At 38.0% G+C, this 12,029-nt stretch overlaps 1 protein-coding gene across 1 annotated transcript; it reads right to left on the bottom strand.

Moving 5' to 3' along the window:
• Positions 1-1,288: 1,288 nt before the first annotated feature.
• Positions 1,289-11,476, bottom strand: phf23b (PHD finger protein 23b). The gene is made up of 5 exons (XM_062993176.1): positions 10,998-11,476; positions 8,531-8,562; positions 8,354-8,446; positions 4,894-5,506; positions 1,289-3,975 (listed from the first exon to the last, which is right to left on the bottom strand). The coding sequence occupies exons 1-5, from the start codon at positions 11,023-11,025 to the stop codon at positions 3,785-3,787; spliced, it is 957 nt and encodes a 318-aa protein (XP_062849246.1). The 5' UTR covers positions 11,026-11,476; the 3' UTR covers positions 1,289-3,784.
• Between the last annotated feature and the right edge of the window lie 553 nt (positions 11,477-12,029).

Raw genomic sequence — 12,029 nt, 5'->3', positions numbered from 1 at the left:
GTGTCATTGTAGTAATCCACGTGTAACATAGTAGATAGTAGTAGCTTTTATTTATTGCATATTTGTGTAGCTGTACTTGCTTATGATATAGCTGTATTAGTATTTATTTTATTTTTTGCGGCAGTAAGTCGACAATTTTAAATGAATACTAGTCAAATGGAAGTTTACAGTAGTACCAGAGGCGAGTCAGTGTTTCTTGATATAATTGCCAGTCGGATCAGATATGTTCAAATCTCCATTTCTAAAATACAATTTCTTTTATGTTCACTCTGGTGTGTTCAGAGAAGAGAGAGAGGAAGAGAGAGAAGTATGAGGATGTTGACATGGATGTAAGCGAGAAAAAAAAGTAAATATTGAAGAGGAGATTAGAATATAGGGTATAGAAAGGGGTTGGAGAAGAGAGGATAGGCTGAGAGGAGAGCAGAACAGAGCAGTCGTCCCTGATGCCCACCCAATAGTACATGTACTTGTCTTTATTAAACAATGCATAGATTGATTTAATCACATTTAAACTATGAAATGAATAACATGAAATGACATTTAAACCATAAAATGTTTTAGCACTTTGCTTAGAAGGAAAATATCAGGTATTGAATTCCACTGTTTGCGGAATGCTGAGCAGCATTTTATTTTCAGAGCTGTTATGGCCTGAGGTGATGTGTCCTATGTAATATCCTTTCATGGAGCCCAAAATCCCTAGCAGCACCCCTGCACAAAGCAAAGTCTCTATGGTTTGGCAAGTTTAGTGTGAAAGAACAATAGTGGGCTGCACAGAGCCTTAACCTCAACATAACTGAACACCAAGAATTGGAAAGTTTCCACAAGAGAGTTGTAAGAAGCTTGTTAGTACTTACCAAAATTGTTTATTAAATGTTATTAAGGCAACAGGATGTACTGAGGCTTCAGCAATGTATTAAGGCATCCAGCACGTACTGAGGCTGGGGGTCAAATAACAGTACACATGGACATTTGTCAACAGAACCAGATCTTTTTCATTTAAACTTTAAATGATCAACTTTAAAAAGGTTCTGAAATAAAATTTTAGATAGTTATAACATTGTCAAAATTGTATTAATTCTTAAGGGTTTTGATCCATGAACTATTTTTTTAACTAGAACAAACATTTAGAAATGTAAGTTATGTAAGTTCAGTGTATGTGCAACTACTACTCATATTATAAAAATAACATAGTCAACATGTGAAACTACTGCATCATTCACTGCAAGTGCATGCATACAAAATTTTTATTTAAAATAGCTCTTTGCTGACAAAAAAAAAACCACATGAACTTTAGGTAGGATCCTCAATAAAGAAAAGATTTTATTTCTTCAGGTACATTTAAAGAAAACAGATGCCAAAAATATAACATTTGCTTGGCTTTTCTCTTCTTCTATGTATGTACAGTTCTCAAAAGATACTATTTACAGAGTAAAACAGGAGAGGTAGGTGGGTCTACGTTTGGGGAGTTAGAACCCCCAACCTCACCAACAAACAAAAGGAAATCAGATAATAGAAACAAAATATGCCACAAAACCTGCAGCATTAACTTTTCTGTACACAGAAAAAGGAGATTTGTTCTCCAAACTACTTTCAAATAACTTGTCATGTCTAATATTCATGGTATGATCTTTACCAGCTAAATTACAATGGGATTACAAGCCCATTTAAGCTTATTTGAGAAAAGAAAAACAAACAAATTAATTACAACTATGAACATAGGGTTGAGTAAGCATTAACACCCAGATGGCAGTTGCAAAGCTTTTGAACATCACTCAAAGCCTCACAAACCTTTAACCTTCCTTTAAAAGTAAACAACCAAAAATAGTTAATTCACAATGCACCACTACTTACATTTGTGAGAACTGCAGTGCAGGCAATGCAAATATTTCAGTCTGAACATTGTGTGGCTAAATGAAGGCCACATAACCAAAGCAGAATCGTTTGGAGTTCGCCTAACAAAGCAAATCAACATTTAAAGTTCTGAGTCAGCACCCAGTGATCTGCAGTTAGGAGCTAAGTGCTAGTTAATGACAAGATTATCATGATCATAAACTGAGATAAAAAAAGCGCCAGAAAATGGAAGATTACCAGTTAATATCATGTATCACATAAATCAAGATGATTTAGTTAAATTACAACTACAAGTGTAACTAAATTATGACTGAGACTAGAAATTATGAGTGTTTAACAACTGAAACCTGTACACAGACCAACATGTGGATAGACAAACCTTAGCATTGAAGACCCTGTTTACACATTTTGTGTCTTGTACACCAGTCTTATGGTGATAAATTATCGTCCAGTTAAACATCCAGTTTCTTTATTAAGTGCATAGTACGCAAATTATCTTTTACCTACCAAGGCAATTGTTGCCCCTTATTTTTAGGTCTATGCAAAATACATTTGTGCACAGAAGAACTGGTAGCAATTGGCATTTTTCTGTGCTAATTTTAATCAAATTAATAGTTTTGTCAAATTAATCTTGAAGAGGCAGCCACATCCAGATTCAATGAAACATAAAAATAATTTAATCCTGCATAGAGTGGCAAAAATACCCACATTTTTAATACAGAAGGAAAAATCGGGAGCATAAAAAAGCCACATCGGAATTCCTGTTAACGGAACACTGGAGGCTTTCGTCTCAGTGTATGCATAGGCAAAAAAAGTACCATTAAAGCCCATGGTGCTAAGCAAGCAAATCGATTACTGGGAGTTAATCAAATCAGTATGATTTCTAGTAACTCCACACAGCTAGTGATTCAAATCAGATGTACAGGCAACTATGGCAAGAGACAAAGGCTGTTTTAATTGCCCATCCTCACAAAGAAGGCACACTATAGTAGCCTGGTTCAGGAATGAAGTTTTAACAGGGTAGTGTAAAAATTTTTAAACTCTGCGTAAAAGCCAAGAGACACTAAAACTGTATCAGAAATCCGTTTATGTCTCAAATCACGAGTCCTTTTAAAGTATTCAATCCACAATATGGAAAATCGAATATTAACTGTAATTTGGGGAGTATGGAGACCTCTTTTTGTGGCACTGAGGTAATCATTAACCTGAAGGCAATAAACAGTTAGTGACGGTTTACTCAACTGATTCTTTTTTTGCTAGTTTTACTCAGACTGCATTTTCAGTTAATGCAAATAAACTAAACTACAATAATTACATTTATTAACACTACGATGTTTTTGGGAGTTTATATAGCCACAGCACATGAAACACAATAGCAACAAAAGCCTGTGTTACCTGCCAACCTGACATTTTTAGCAACAGAAATCAACAATAAATGTAACTTTTAGGTGCGTCACTAACACATCATGTAATTGGATGCGTCTGTTTTTTTATTTATTTTTATATAGTTTGTTTTCCGGTTGGTTAAAATAAATGTTTTAATTTTCTCATGCTGAGAATTGCCTCGTCATTATTGTTGATTTAATTGAAAAATCTTCACCAGTAATGCAATAGACGAGATGCAGAAAACAACAAAGTGCAAACAGGGTCTAAGGGTCTTTTACACTAAGCTTTCCAAACACATATACATTTAACATACAGACTATTTTGAGGAAAAAATGCTTGTAAATAGGTTGTCTACAAAAATGAAGTAATTACCATGGTGTTATAAACAAGCTTTGATTGTCAAATATGTAAATAACTGTGCTGTGCAGAAGGGAAACCAACCAGAACCATTAACCAGAGGACCATTCTCTTAGAGAAACTGTTCTTGTCAAACTGGGTAGAAAAAGTGAATGACATGATTTTCCTGAGCTGTGGAACAGGAACTCCTCTAACTGTTTTTATAACTTGATCGTCTTGCTTCCCGGCATTTGTGACAGTAAAATATGTCTGGGACGTTGGACTTCTTGATTTTAGCGCACGAAAGATGAACCCATATGCTGCACTGGTTGCACTCAATCATGGGGCGTCCTGCGAAGGGTTTCCCACAGTAACAGGTGATTAAGTCCCATGAGTCATCACCTACAGGGTGAGAATACAGTGTTAAAGTTGTATTCACATTTAACACAGGAGGCATTACATTGCAACAATACAGTCTTTGATTAAGCCAACTACAAACAAGTGTAATTCCTGAGTAACTGACCTGACAATGGAAGAACTGTTTGAAAGGGGGGAAATGTTCAATCAAGAACTGTTTCTTGTCCCACAGTCAAATTAAAAAAACTATTATATATTCAAAGTACAATTGAGGAAACTATTGCACGTTTATTTTTCATACACTGGGATTCTAGTATATAATCAGGTGTAGTTAGCTTGTCTGGTGTAACAGTAAGAGCTGTTAAGAGTTCCAGGGGTTCGAATCTTGGACTGGGCTAACAAATACAGAAAACGCATAGCATTACGTGAACCTCACCATTGGGGGGGGGGGGGGGGGGGGGGGGGGGGGGACATCAGCAAAAAAGTTTCGGTAATCCCCTCATTCGCAGGTGTGTATTAGCAAATCATTAAGTTTTACATTCTTAGGCTAGAATTACCATTACTTTTCGTTGTACTGGAGAACAGGAACAGATAAGGTCATGAAGTGCCTCCTGGGTAATGCAGGCTCCATGCAGTCATAATGAAATGGCCAGAAAAAGTCATGGTATGCCAAAGAGTTACGTTGAGCATAACCAGTTCTTCCTTTATACTGGGACATTATACAAGAATTTTTAATTATTTTCTAGAAAACAACTGTAAATAAATCTGGCACATGCTCACTAAGGGTGGGCGAAGGTGCTTTTCAATGCAGCAACATTACTCTGTACAGACTGTAGTTGCGCTCTCAATTCAATTTACTATTATTGTGTTTGTGGTGGTGATCCACCTGCCATGCTAGTCCACCCTATCACCACAAGATTCCATATCACTTATTGTCTATCATGCCAAGGTTAATCCGCTCACCTGACTCCACCATGATGTCCTCATCTGCAATCCACGTCTCCCCCTCACTGGAGCTCATTTCTGCATCCCTGCTGGCCTCGTCTCGTTCAGGCTTTACCAGGGCTGTTCTTGGGGACTGCAGGCCTCGTAGAGGTGCTGCTGGCTGACCAGTGAGCTCATCTCCCTGGCCGAGGCCAGTCTCAGAGTCTGTCTCACTAGGTGCCGAGCTCTTAAGCTTCTTAAGGGCTTTGGACTGTTTGGGATTTTTGCTGCGTTTGATTCTGGCACGTTTCTCACCGCCACTGCTGCTGCTGTCTCCTGCACCTGAGCCAACAGAAAGCCGTTTCTTTTTGTCCTTCTTGCGCTCAGCTTTGCTGGCCGTTTGGCTCTTGTAGAGAGAGTCATTTAGCCTCATTTTCTCCAGCAGGTTACTGTCAGAGGGCATGTGCTGCATGCTTTTCACATTCTTGTTGGCACGAGCTTTCTGCACGAAGGTGTGAATAGTGTGAAGGTCTGACGAGCCATCACCCCAGCTTGCTGCCATGTTGGAACTGGCACCAACTCCCATGCCGCCCTCGCCTGAAGTACCAGAACTGTGCGGTGAACTGGAGGAGGCTGGAGACCATGGTCTTTCCTATGAAGACGACACAAAACGGGAAAATTACTACATTTCGTTAAATTAAAAAAAAAATTAATTAATTAAGTTAATCCTCAAAACTTTATTTAACTGACAAAGGTACATATAGAACTAAATTGATTATATTTTGTAAATATTAACACATTTTAAATTGCATGCCTGAACACACTCAAAAATGTTGAGAAGGGGGCAAAATAAAAACTGAAAAGCTTTATGCTATTTTGGAACATTTCACCATAAGCACATGAATTGGTAACAGGTGAGGGTGTCACGATTGGGTATAAAAAGAGGATCCACTAAAAGCTCAGTCTTTGCCAGCAAAGACTTACAAAGACTTTAAATCTTTAACCATCTACTGTGCATATCATGATTATAAATTGACTTTGACTAGCTAGTAACACATACTAACAATGAGAGCATGAAAAGACACTAATACACAAAGCTGTTGAACAATAACATATCACACAAAAGAAAAGAGGAAATAAAGCCTTATAAGAGTTAATGACAGTTAACGATTCTGAAAATGCTGCAGTGAAAGAAGGTCTCAAAAAGCAGCACATGATGCCACGTTTCAAATACAGATAAAAAGTCATTAAAATCTATCAGTATGAAAAGGGTTACAAAGCCATTGTTAAGCCTCTGGGACTGCAGTGAACCACAGTGAGAGCCATTATCCACATATAGAAAATCTTGAAACAATGGACAACTTTCCTATGAGGTAGGGCTGGGCGATATGGATCAAAAATTATATCTCGATATTTTTTGCTGAACGGCGATATACGATATATATCTCGATATTTTTTTATCCCATAAGGTAATAACAAAAATACACTTCTGAGACAAAGCTACATGTTCCAATTTTTTTACAGGCACTTTTATTAATATTCATGCTAAAAAAGCTTTAAAAAAAAAAAAAGAGCTATTCTAAGAAAAAAATAAAGTTGTTTTCAAAGGCATCTCCTGTCGTGTAATGTGAATTACAAATATATTGTCTGGCCCTTTAAGAATGTTAAGTGTACTATAGGGCGCAGGGAGCGAGTGTGTAGGGAAGATGTCGGAATGACACGGTTTCCGGCTGAGCTTGTGTGACATTAAAAGTAAAACCCCGTTAAAGTAAACCCCTCGTTAACCTGAATTACTGGTGAAGCGGTGGGGAGGGGCGAGTTGTGTTCAGTGAGGGAGAGAGGCGGGGCAGGTGAACATGTGCAGAGACAAACTGGGAGAAGAGAAAGACGAACTGTCTGATCTAACTGGAACGCAACATCTATATCGATATACGCGATATTGTCTTATCTTATATCGCGTATGAAAATATATCGATATTTTATAAAATCTCGATATATCGCCCAGCCCTACTATGAGGGTCTGGCCTACCAAAATTTCACCAAGAAAGCATTAACTCTTCCAGGTTACAAAAAAACACAAAAGCTCATCTCACATATACATCTAGATCAGGGTTATTCACACTTTTCTTTCAAGCGACCCACATTTTGTCTGTGATTTCTACCACAGGCAACAATGAATTAAAACGAAACACAAAACTCTATATACTTTATTAATAAAAATAGTGGCAATATGGTCCGACTGTGGGTTACAAGATGAACTATAAAGCCTCCACAAGGAGGCGTTAATGTACAAGTTTATTTTGTGTTTATGTGCCGGTTAAATGTACATTTTCAGCATTTAGCAGACGCTTTTATCCAAAGTGACTTCTGACTGAATGCAGTTTGAGCAATTGAGGGTTAAGGGCCTAGTTCAGCGGTCCAACAGTGGCAACCTGGCAGTAGTGGGGCTTGAACCCACAACCTTTTGATTACTTGTCCAGTACCTTAACCACTGAGCTACCACTAAATAAATTATTTTATTTAATTATTTTCTCTGCGACCCATTTTTTGGCTCATGACTCACCCAAGGGTCACGACCCAATGACTGAAACACCCTGATCTGGATGACCCCCAAGACTGTTGGGATAATATTCTGTGGACTTTTAAAACAAAGTGAAACTTTCTGGACAAAATGAGTCCAATAACATCTGGCGTAAAGCTACCACCGCATTCCACCATAAGAACATCATACCTACAGTCAAACATGGTGGTAGTGGGATGGTCTGGGGCTGCTTTGATTTCACAGGACATGGACAGCTTGTCATAATTGAAACCATGAATTTTGCTCTCTATCAGAATATCCTGAAGGAGAACGTCTGCCAGTCAGTTTGTGACCTCAAGTGGTTGGATTATGCAGCAAAACAGTGATCTGAAGCAGAGTCCACCTCTAAATCGCTCAAAAGAAACAAAATTAAGGTTTTGGAATAGTCCTGACTTGAATCTCATTGAGGTGCTGTGGCAAGTGCTTAAATGGGCAGTTCATGCTAGAAAACCCTCGAGTGTAGCCAAATGAAACAATTCTGTGGGCCAAAGAAAAGAGGGCCAAAATTCCTCCACAGCAATGTAACAACTTATAGCAAGTGACTGCCATTGTTACTGCCAAGGGTGGCTCAACCATTTATTAGGTTTGAGGGGAAATTTATTTTTCACAGGGGTGATAAAAGTTCTTTAATAAATGGAATAATTAGCATTTTGTTTTTACTCTTTTATATTAAAATGAATTAAACATCTAAAACATGTAAAGATACCAAATGAGCAAAAACAGAAAAAATTGTGTGAGGGGCAAATACTTTTTTACAGCGCTGTATAAGTACAGCACTTACGAAGAATGCAGAGAAATATGTACACTAACATCATAAATGTTGATCTTTATGTAAACAGCTGCTCTAAATTTTTATGCACACACGCGCACCCTTCATACATATATGGACTGACGTTGCCAGCTATTAACAAGACTCACCTCTTTTGGAGATGGGATGTATCCAGCATATGCTAAAACAAAACTGCAGAACTTGTTAAAGTCCTCCACTGTTCTCTTCCGTCGCTCTGGTGGCTGAAAAAGAAAAAACTTTGATTCAGAACACCTTAAAATTCATAACGGCAACTATAAAACCTTAGCAGTTACAGTTAAGCTTACCAGGGGCTCAGTTTTGCGTTTCAGTAATGAATCTGTGGGGGGAAAGAAAGCAAATGTCGGTTAGGGGAAGGTTTGATATCCAAACTGTATCACACAAGTCTCAGTTTTCTACAACATGTGGGCTACGCAAAACTTTATTCCTTACATAGACCTAACCAGTTCATGATGCTCACTTGAGAAACAATTTTCCTCTTGACAGACTCATGCAAGCAACAACTCTGTGTGTATTTGTGCCTTTTAATGCTCTTAGTATTATAATTAGTATGTGTTATGAGATAATAGTAAATAGTTTACACAAGTTTTTAACTTGTTATCTGTGTCCACCATAATACTAGCAGATAAAACAATGGTTTTAGTAGGGTATGGAGGATTGTGTTTCCTCTGAATTCAATGCATCAATTAAACCAGACGCTGATTGTACATTAACATACAGGTCACAATCTTGCTATTAATTGTATCTAGGTAATAAAATAAATACCACTGCAAACTGTGTGATGTTATTTTAACAAAACATAAATCACCAAAAAACCTAATTGTATAAAACATCTTACAATAAGACAAATTTACATACACTCACAATGCAGAATTGCACTATTATTATCCCAAAAACAATAAGCTATTTTAAAAGTTGAAAAGACAGTTTAAACTGACACATTATGCTGAAATGAATGTCTTTATTCCCAGATGTACTGCATACATATTCTAGCAGAAATTTAAGTTACATTTAATTTACAAACATTGGAAAAGCTGTCTAGAATAGGGTGAGCTTTACCATAGTCTATAGAGAAGGCTGCCATGCAACAAAATTCTGTTACTGCTCTTTCTTTGTGTGTGACAACATGCTTCATTTAAGCTTTAGTGTGCAGATTTTGGAGCACTGGCTTTCTTGCAGCCTCTAAATTTATAAACATGTAAAGTCTGTGTTTCAGCAGCTGCTAATTGATGGCAGACCTGTTTATGAATTTTCTCTCAACATACCCTTGGCATAGAGACCACTGTTCCGTGTACCTGAGTCAAACCAGCACTATTTGTTTGGGTACCAAAAAAGTGACTGGCTAATCATTAGGAATTAGAAGGCCAAACAACAAAGACACTGAAAGAACTTTTTCTGCACCAGCAAATATTTAACCTATATTACTCGACAGAAAAATACAATAAACGCTAAAATAACGTAAACCGTAAAAACGTTTTCAACCACGTTAACATAACAATGTATTAAGAAATAAAAATTCACATTCTCTAAAATAAGAACCAAATCTTTCATTAAAGTAGTTTAACAACTTTTTATATTCACACCATTCTGAAGTCCACGAGCAACTTCTAGATCGAAAACTAGTTTTTACAACAAATCTCACACCACCTGAAGGAAGCGTTTGCTCGGGTTCAAAAAGGACTTCGCATGGCGAATTGCTGCGTATTATTGTCGACGCAGACTAGCAGCTTTAGCCAATGTAAACTAACAAGCCACGACAGCATTCCTTACATGTAACAAGAAATAAAAATATCTGTATAACACACAGAAAATGTTTGCCATGTCTACTCTTTATCCAGCCTGACAACCAACGCAAACGGGTTTATCCGTGACTAGATAGCACTGGTGCTAACCTTAGCATGACAATAAAAGTGCTAACGAGCTAGCTAACCTCCACCTCGCCTCGCCCTGCTTACAGCGACCAATGCATGCAATTATTTTGACTTTTTACATTTAAATAAAAAGTAATAATGTACCTGATAGCGTTAAAGAATAAAAACTGAGGCTGGGGCTTAATTGGGTTCGTACTGAGCGGTCGAGAAAGGCAAGCGTGGCAGAAGTTGCTAAGCTAGGTGACACGATATTAAAGCTTATATTGACATTAAACAGAGTTATTCTGTAGATAAACACTGTCGCATAGTTGGTAGTAATACGACATTAATATAAACATTGACTTTGTTTGTTAGTTAACTTGAACTTAAAAAGTCGCAATTGCCAAGTCAAGTCCAACTTAAAAAAAAGCAGTAACCAACAGTCGAGTCTCGAATCGAAGAGTGTAGTTTTAATTTATCGCTTTGTTAATAATCATACGAAAACGATATATAAACAAATATATACAAGAAATATATAGTATAATACATAATTGTGTACACTACGCCATTTGAAACGTAACCAACGTTGCCTAAAGCTAACCAACTAACTAGACTAGCATGAACCAACCACTCTTACGCTGCAAATGAAAAATTCAAATCATTAAATATTTTAATACAAATGCAACGTAAGCAATGACAAAAGTCATGTATCTGAAGTCAACTGTATTTAATCTACATAGTTTGTAATTACTCCAGCGGTCTTTTTAAAGAATGTAACCCCTACGCGGCTAATTATAACCAGTTAACACAATGACGACTGATATCATCCAAGTAAGTCAGATAATAAAACGCGATCACGCTTACAACGGTAATATTTATCATTAATTACAAAAGAATTGCTTACCTTGGTGCTCAGACATTATCTCAAGCATTGTCACACCAACTTTTTTCCCACGGATCAGCCTTTATTCACCCGGCTTGGGTGCTAGCTAACCAGAGACCCAGCTAAGGCTAAGCCTCTTTCTCCCAAACAGTCGACAAAAACTCTTACGAATGTCTTCGTTCTTCGTATAAAATCACTTCTGATCCTCACACGACCCCTCAACTTGTATAAACGATAAGCATAAACGTAATCCGCAATCCAGTTAACTAGCTAGACAATTTCGTCCTCTCGTGGCGTTGCATAAATAAACTAAAGCCCGGCAATCCGAGTAGGAAAGCATTGTGCAACCCGCAGATCATCTGCCTTCAGAACAAGTTCTCGCGATTTGTTCAAATAATCGAATCATCAACACATTCGTCGCTTTCATTAAATGTAGAAAAGAACGGTTCGAAGTTCTCCAAAGAGAGTGTGTTGGTCCTCACCGCGCCTCTCTCCCAAGCACTCGATGTCATCTGTGTTACAGAAGCGAGGACGCCCCCTGCAGTCCAACTCAGCCGTGTACACCGCGCACTGTGGCATTATGGGTCATGTAGTCATTAACATTAGGGGGCGCTCGGGTGACGCAGCGGTAAAACTCGCCACCACGCCCACCAGTGCTGAGACCTCACGCTCGCAAGTGCAAGTTTGAATCTCAGCTCTGCTACCTGCCGGCAGGGTGTCTACACACAGACATGGTTGTCTATTGTCTGCCACAGACACAATTGGCTAATGTTTACTAGGTAGGAGCAGAGCCGTAGATAGAGAGAGTTGCGACACTCCTTGATCTCGCCGCCACGCGGTCACGTGGTTCATGTAACCCTCCAATAGTTCCAAACAAACCCGGCGCTGTCATGTTCTCATATGGGACCGGCAGCAGTGAGTGAAATATTAAACATTAAATAATAAACATTTGTACAATTTCTGGGTATTTTCAACTGCCTTTACATTTACTGCATCTGCTTTAATGTCAGTTTGGTATATGAAGTGGAAGATTGATGTTTATAATGACTTGTT

This window comes from Trichomycterus rosablanca, chromosome 4 (genome assembly GCF_030014385.1).
Source record: "Trichomycterus rosablanca isolate fTriRos1 chromosome 4, fTriRos1.hap1, whole genome shotgun sequence".
In the NCBI taxonomy this organism is placed as follows: domain Eukaryota; kingdom Metazoa; phylum Chordata; class Actinopteri; order Siluriformes; family Trichomycteridae; genus Trichomycterus; species Trichomycterus rosablanca.
The sequence above is the reverse complement of the archived record's forward strand: the minus strand, read 5'-3'. Positions and strand labels throughout refer to the sequence as shown.

Coding starts and splice junctions, on each gene's coding strand:
- phf23b (XM_062993176.1), bottom strand. CDS start 11,025: ATGCTTGAGATAATGTCTGAGCACCAAG. Junction 8,447..8,530: donor AACGCAAAACTGAGCCCCTG/GTAAGCTTAACT, acceptor TTTCTTTTTCAG/CCACCAGAGCGACGGAAGAG. Junction 5,507..8,353: donor ACATCCCATCTCCAAAAGAG/GTGAGTCTTGTT, acceptor TCGTCTTCATAG/GAAAGACCATGGTCTCCAGC.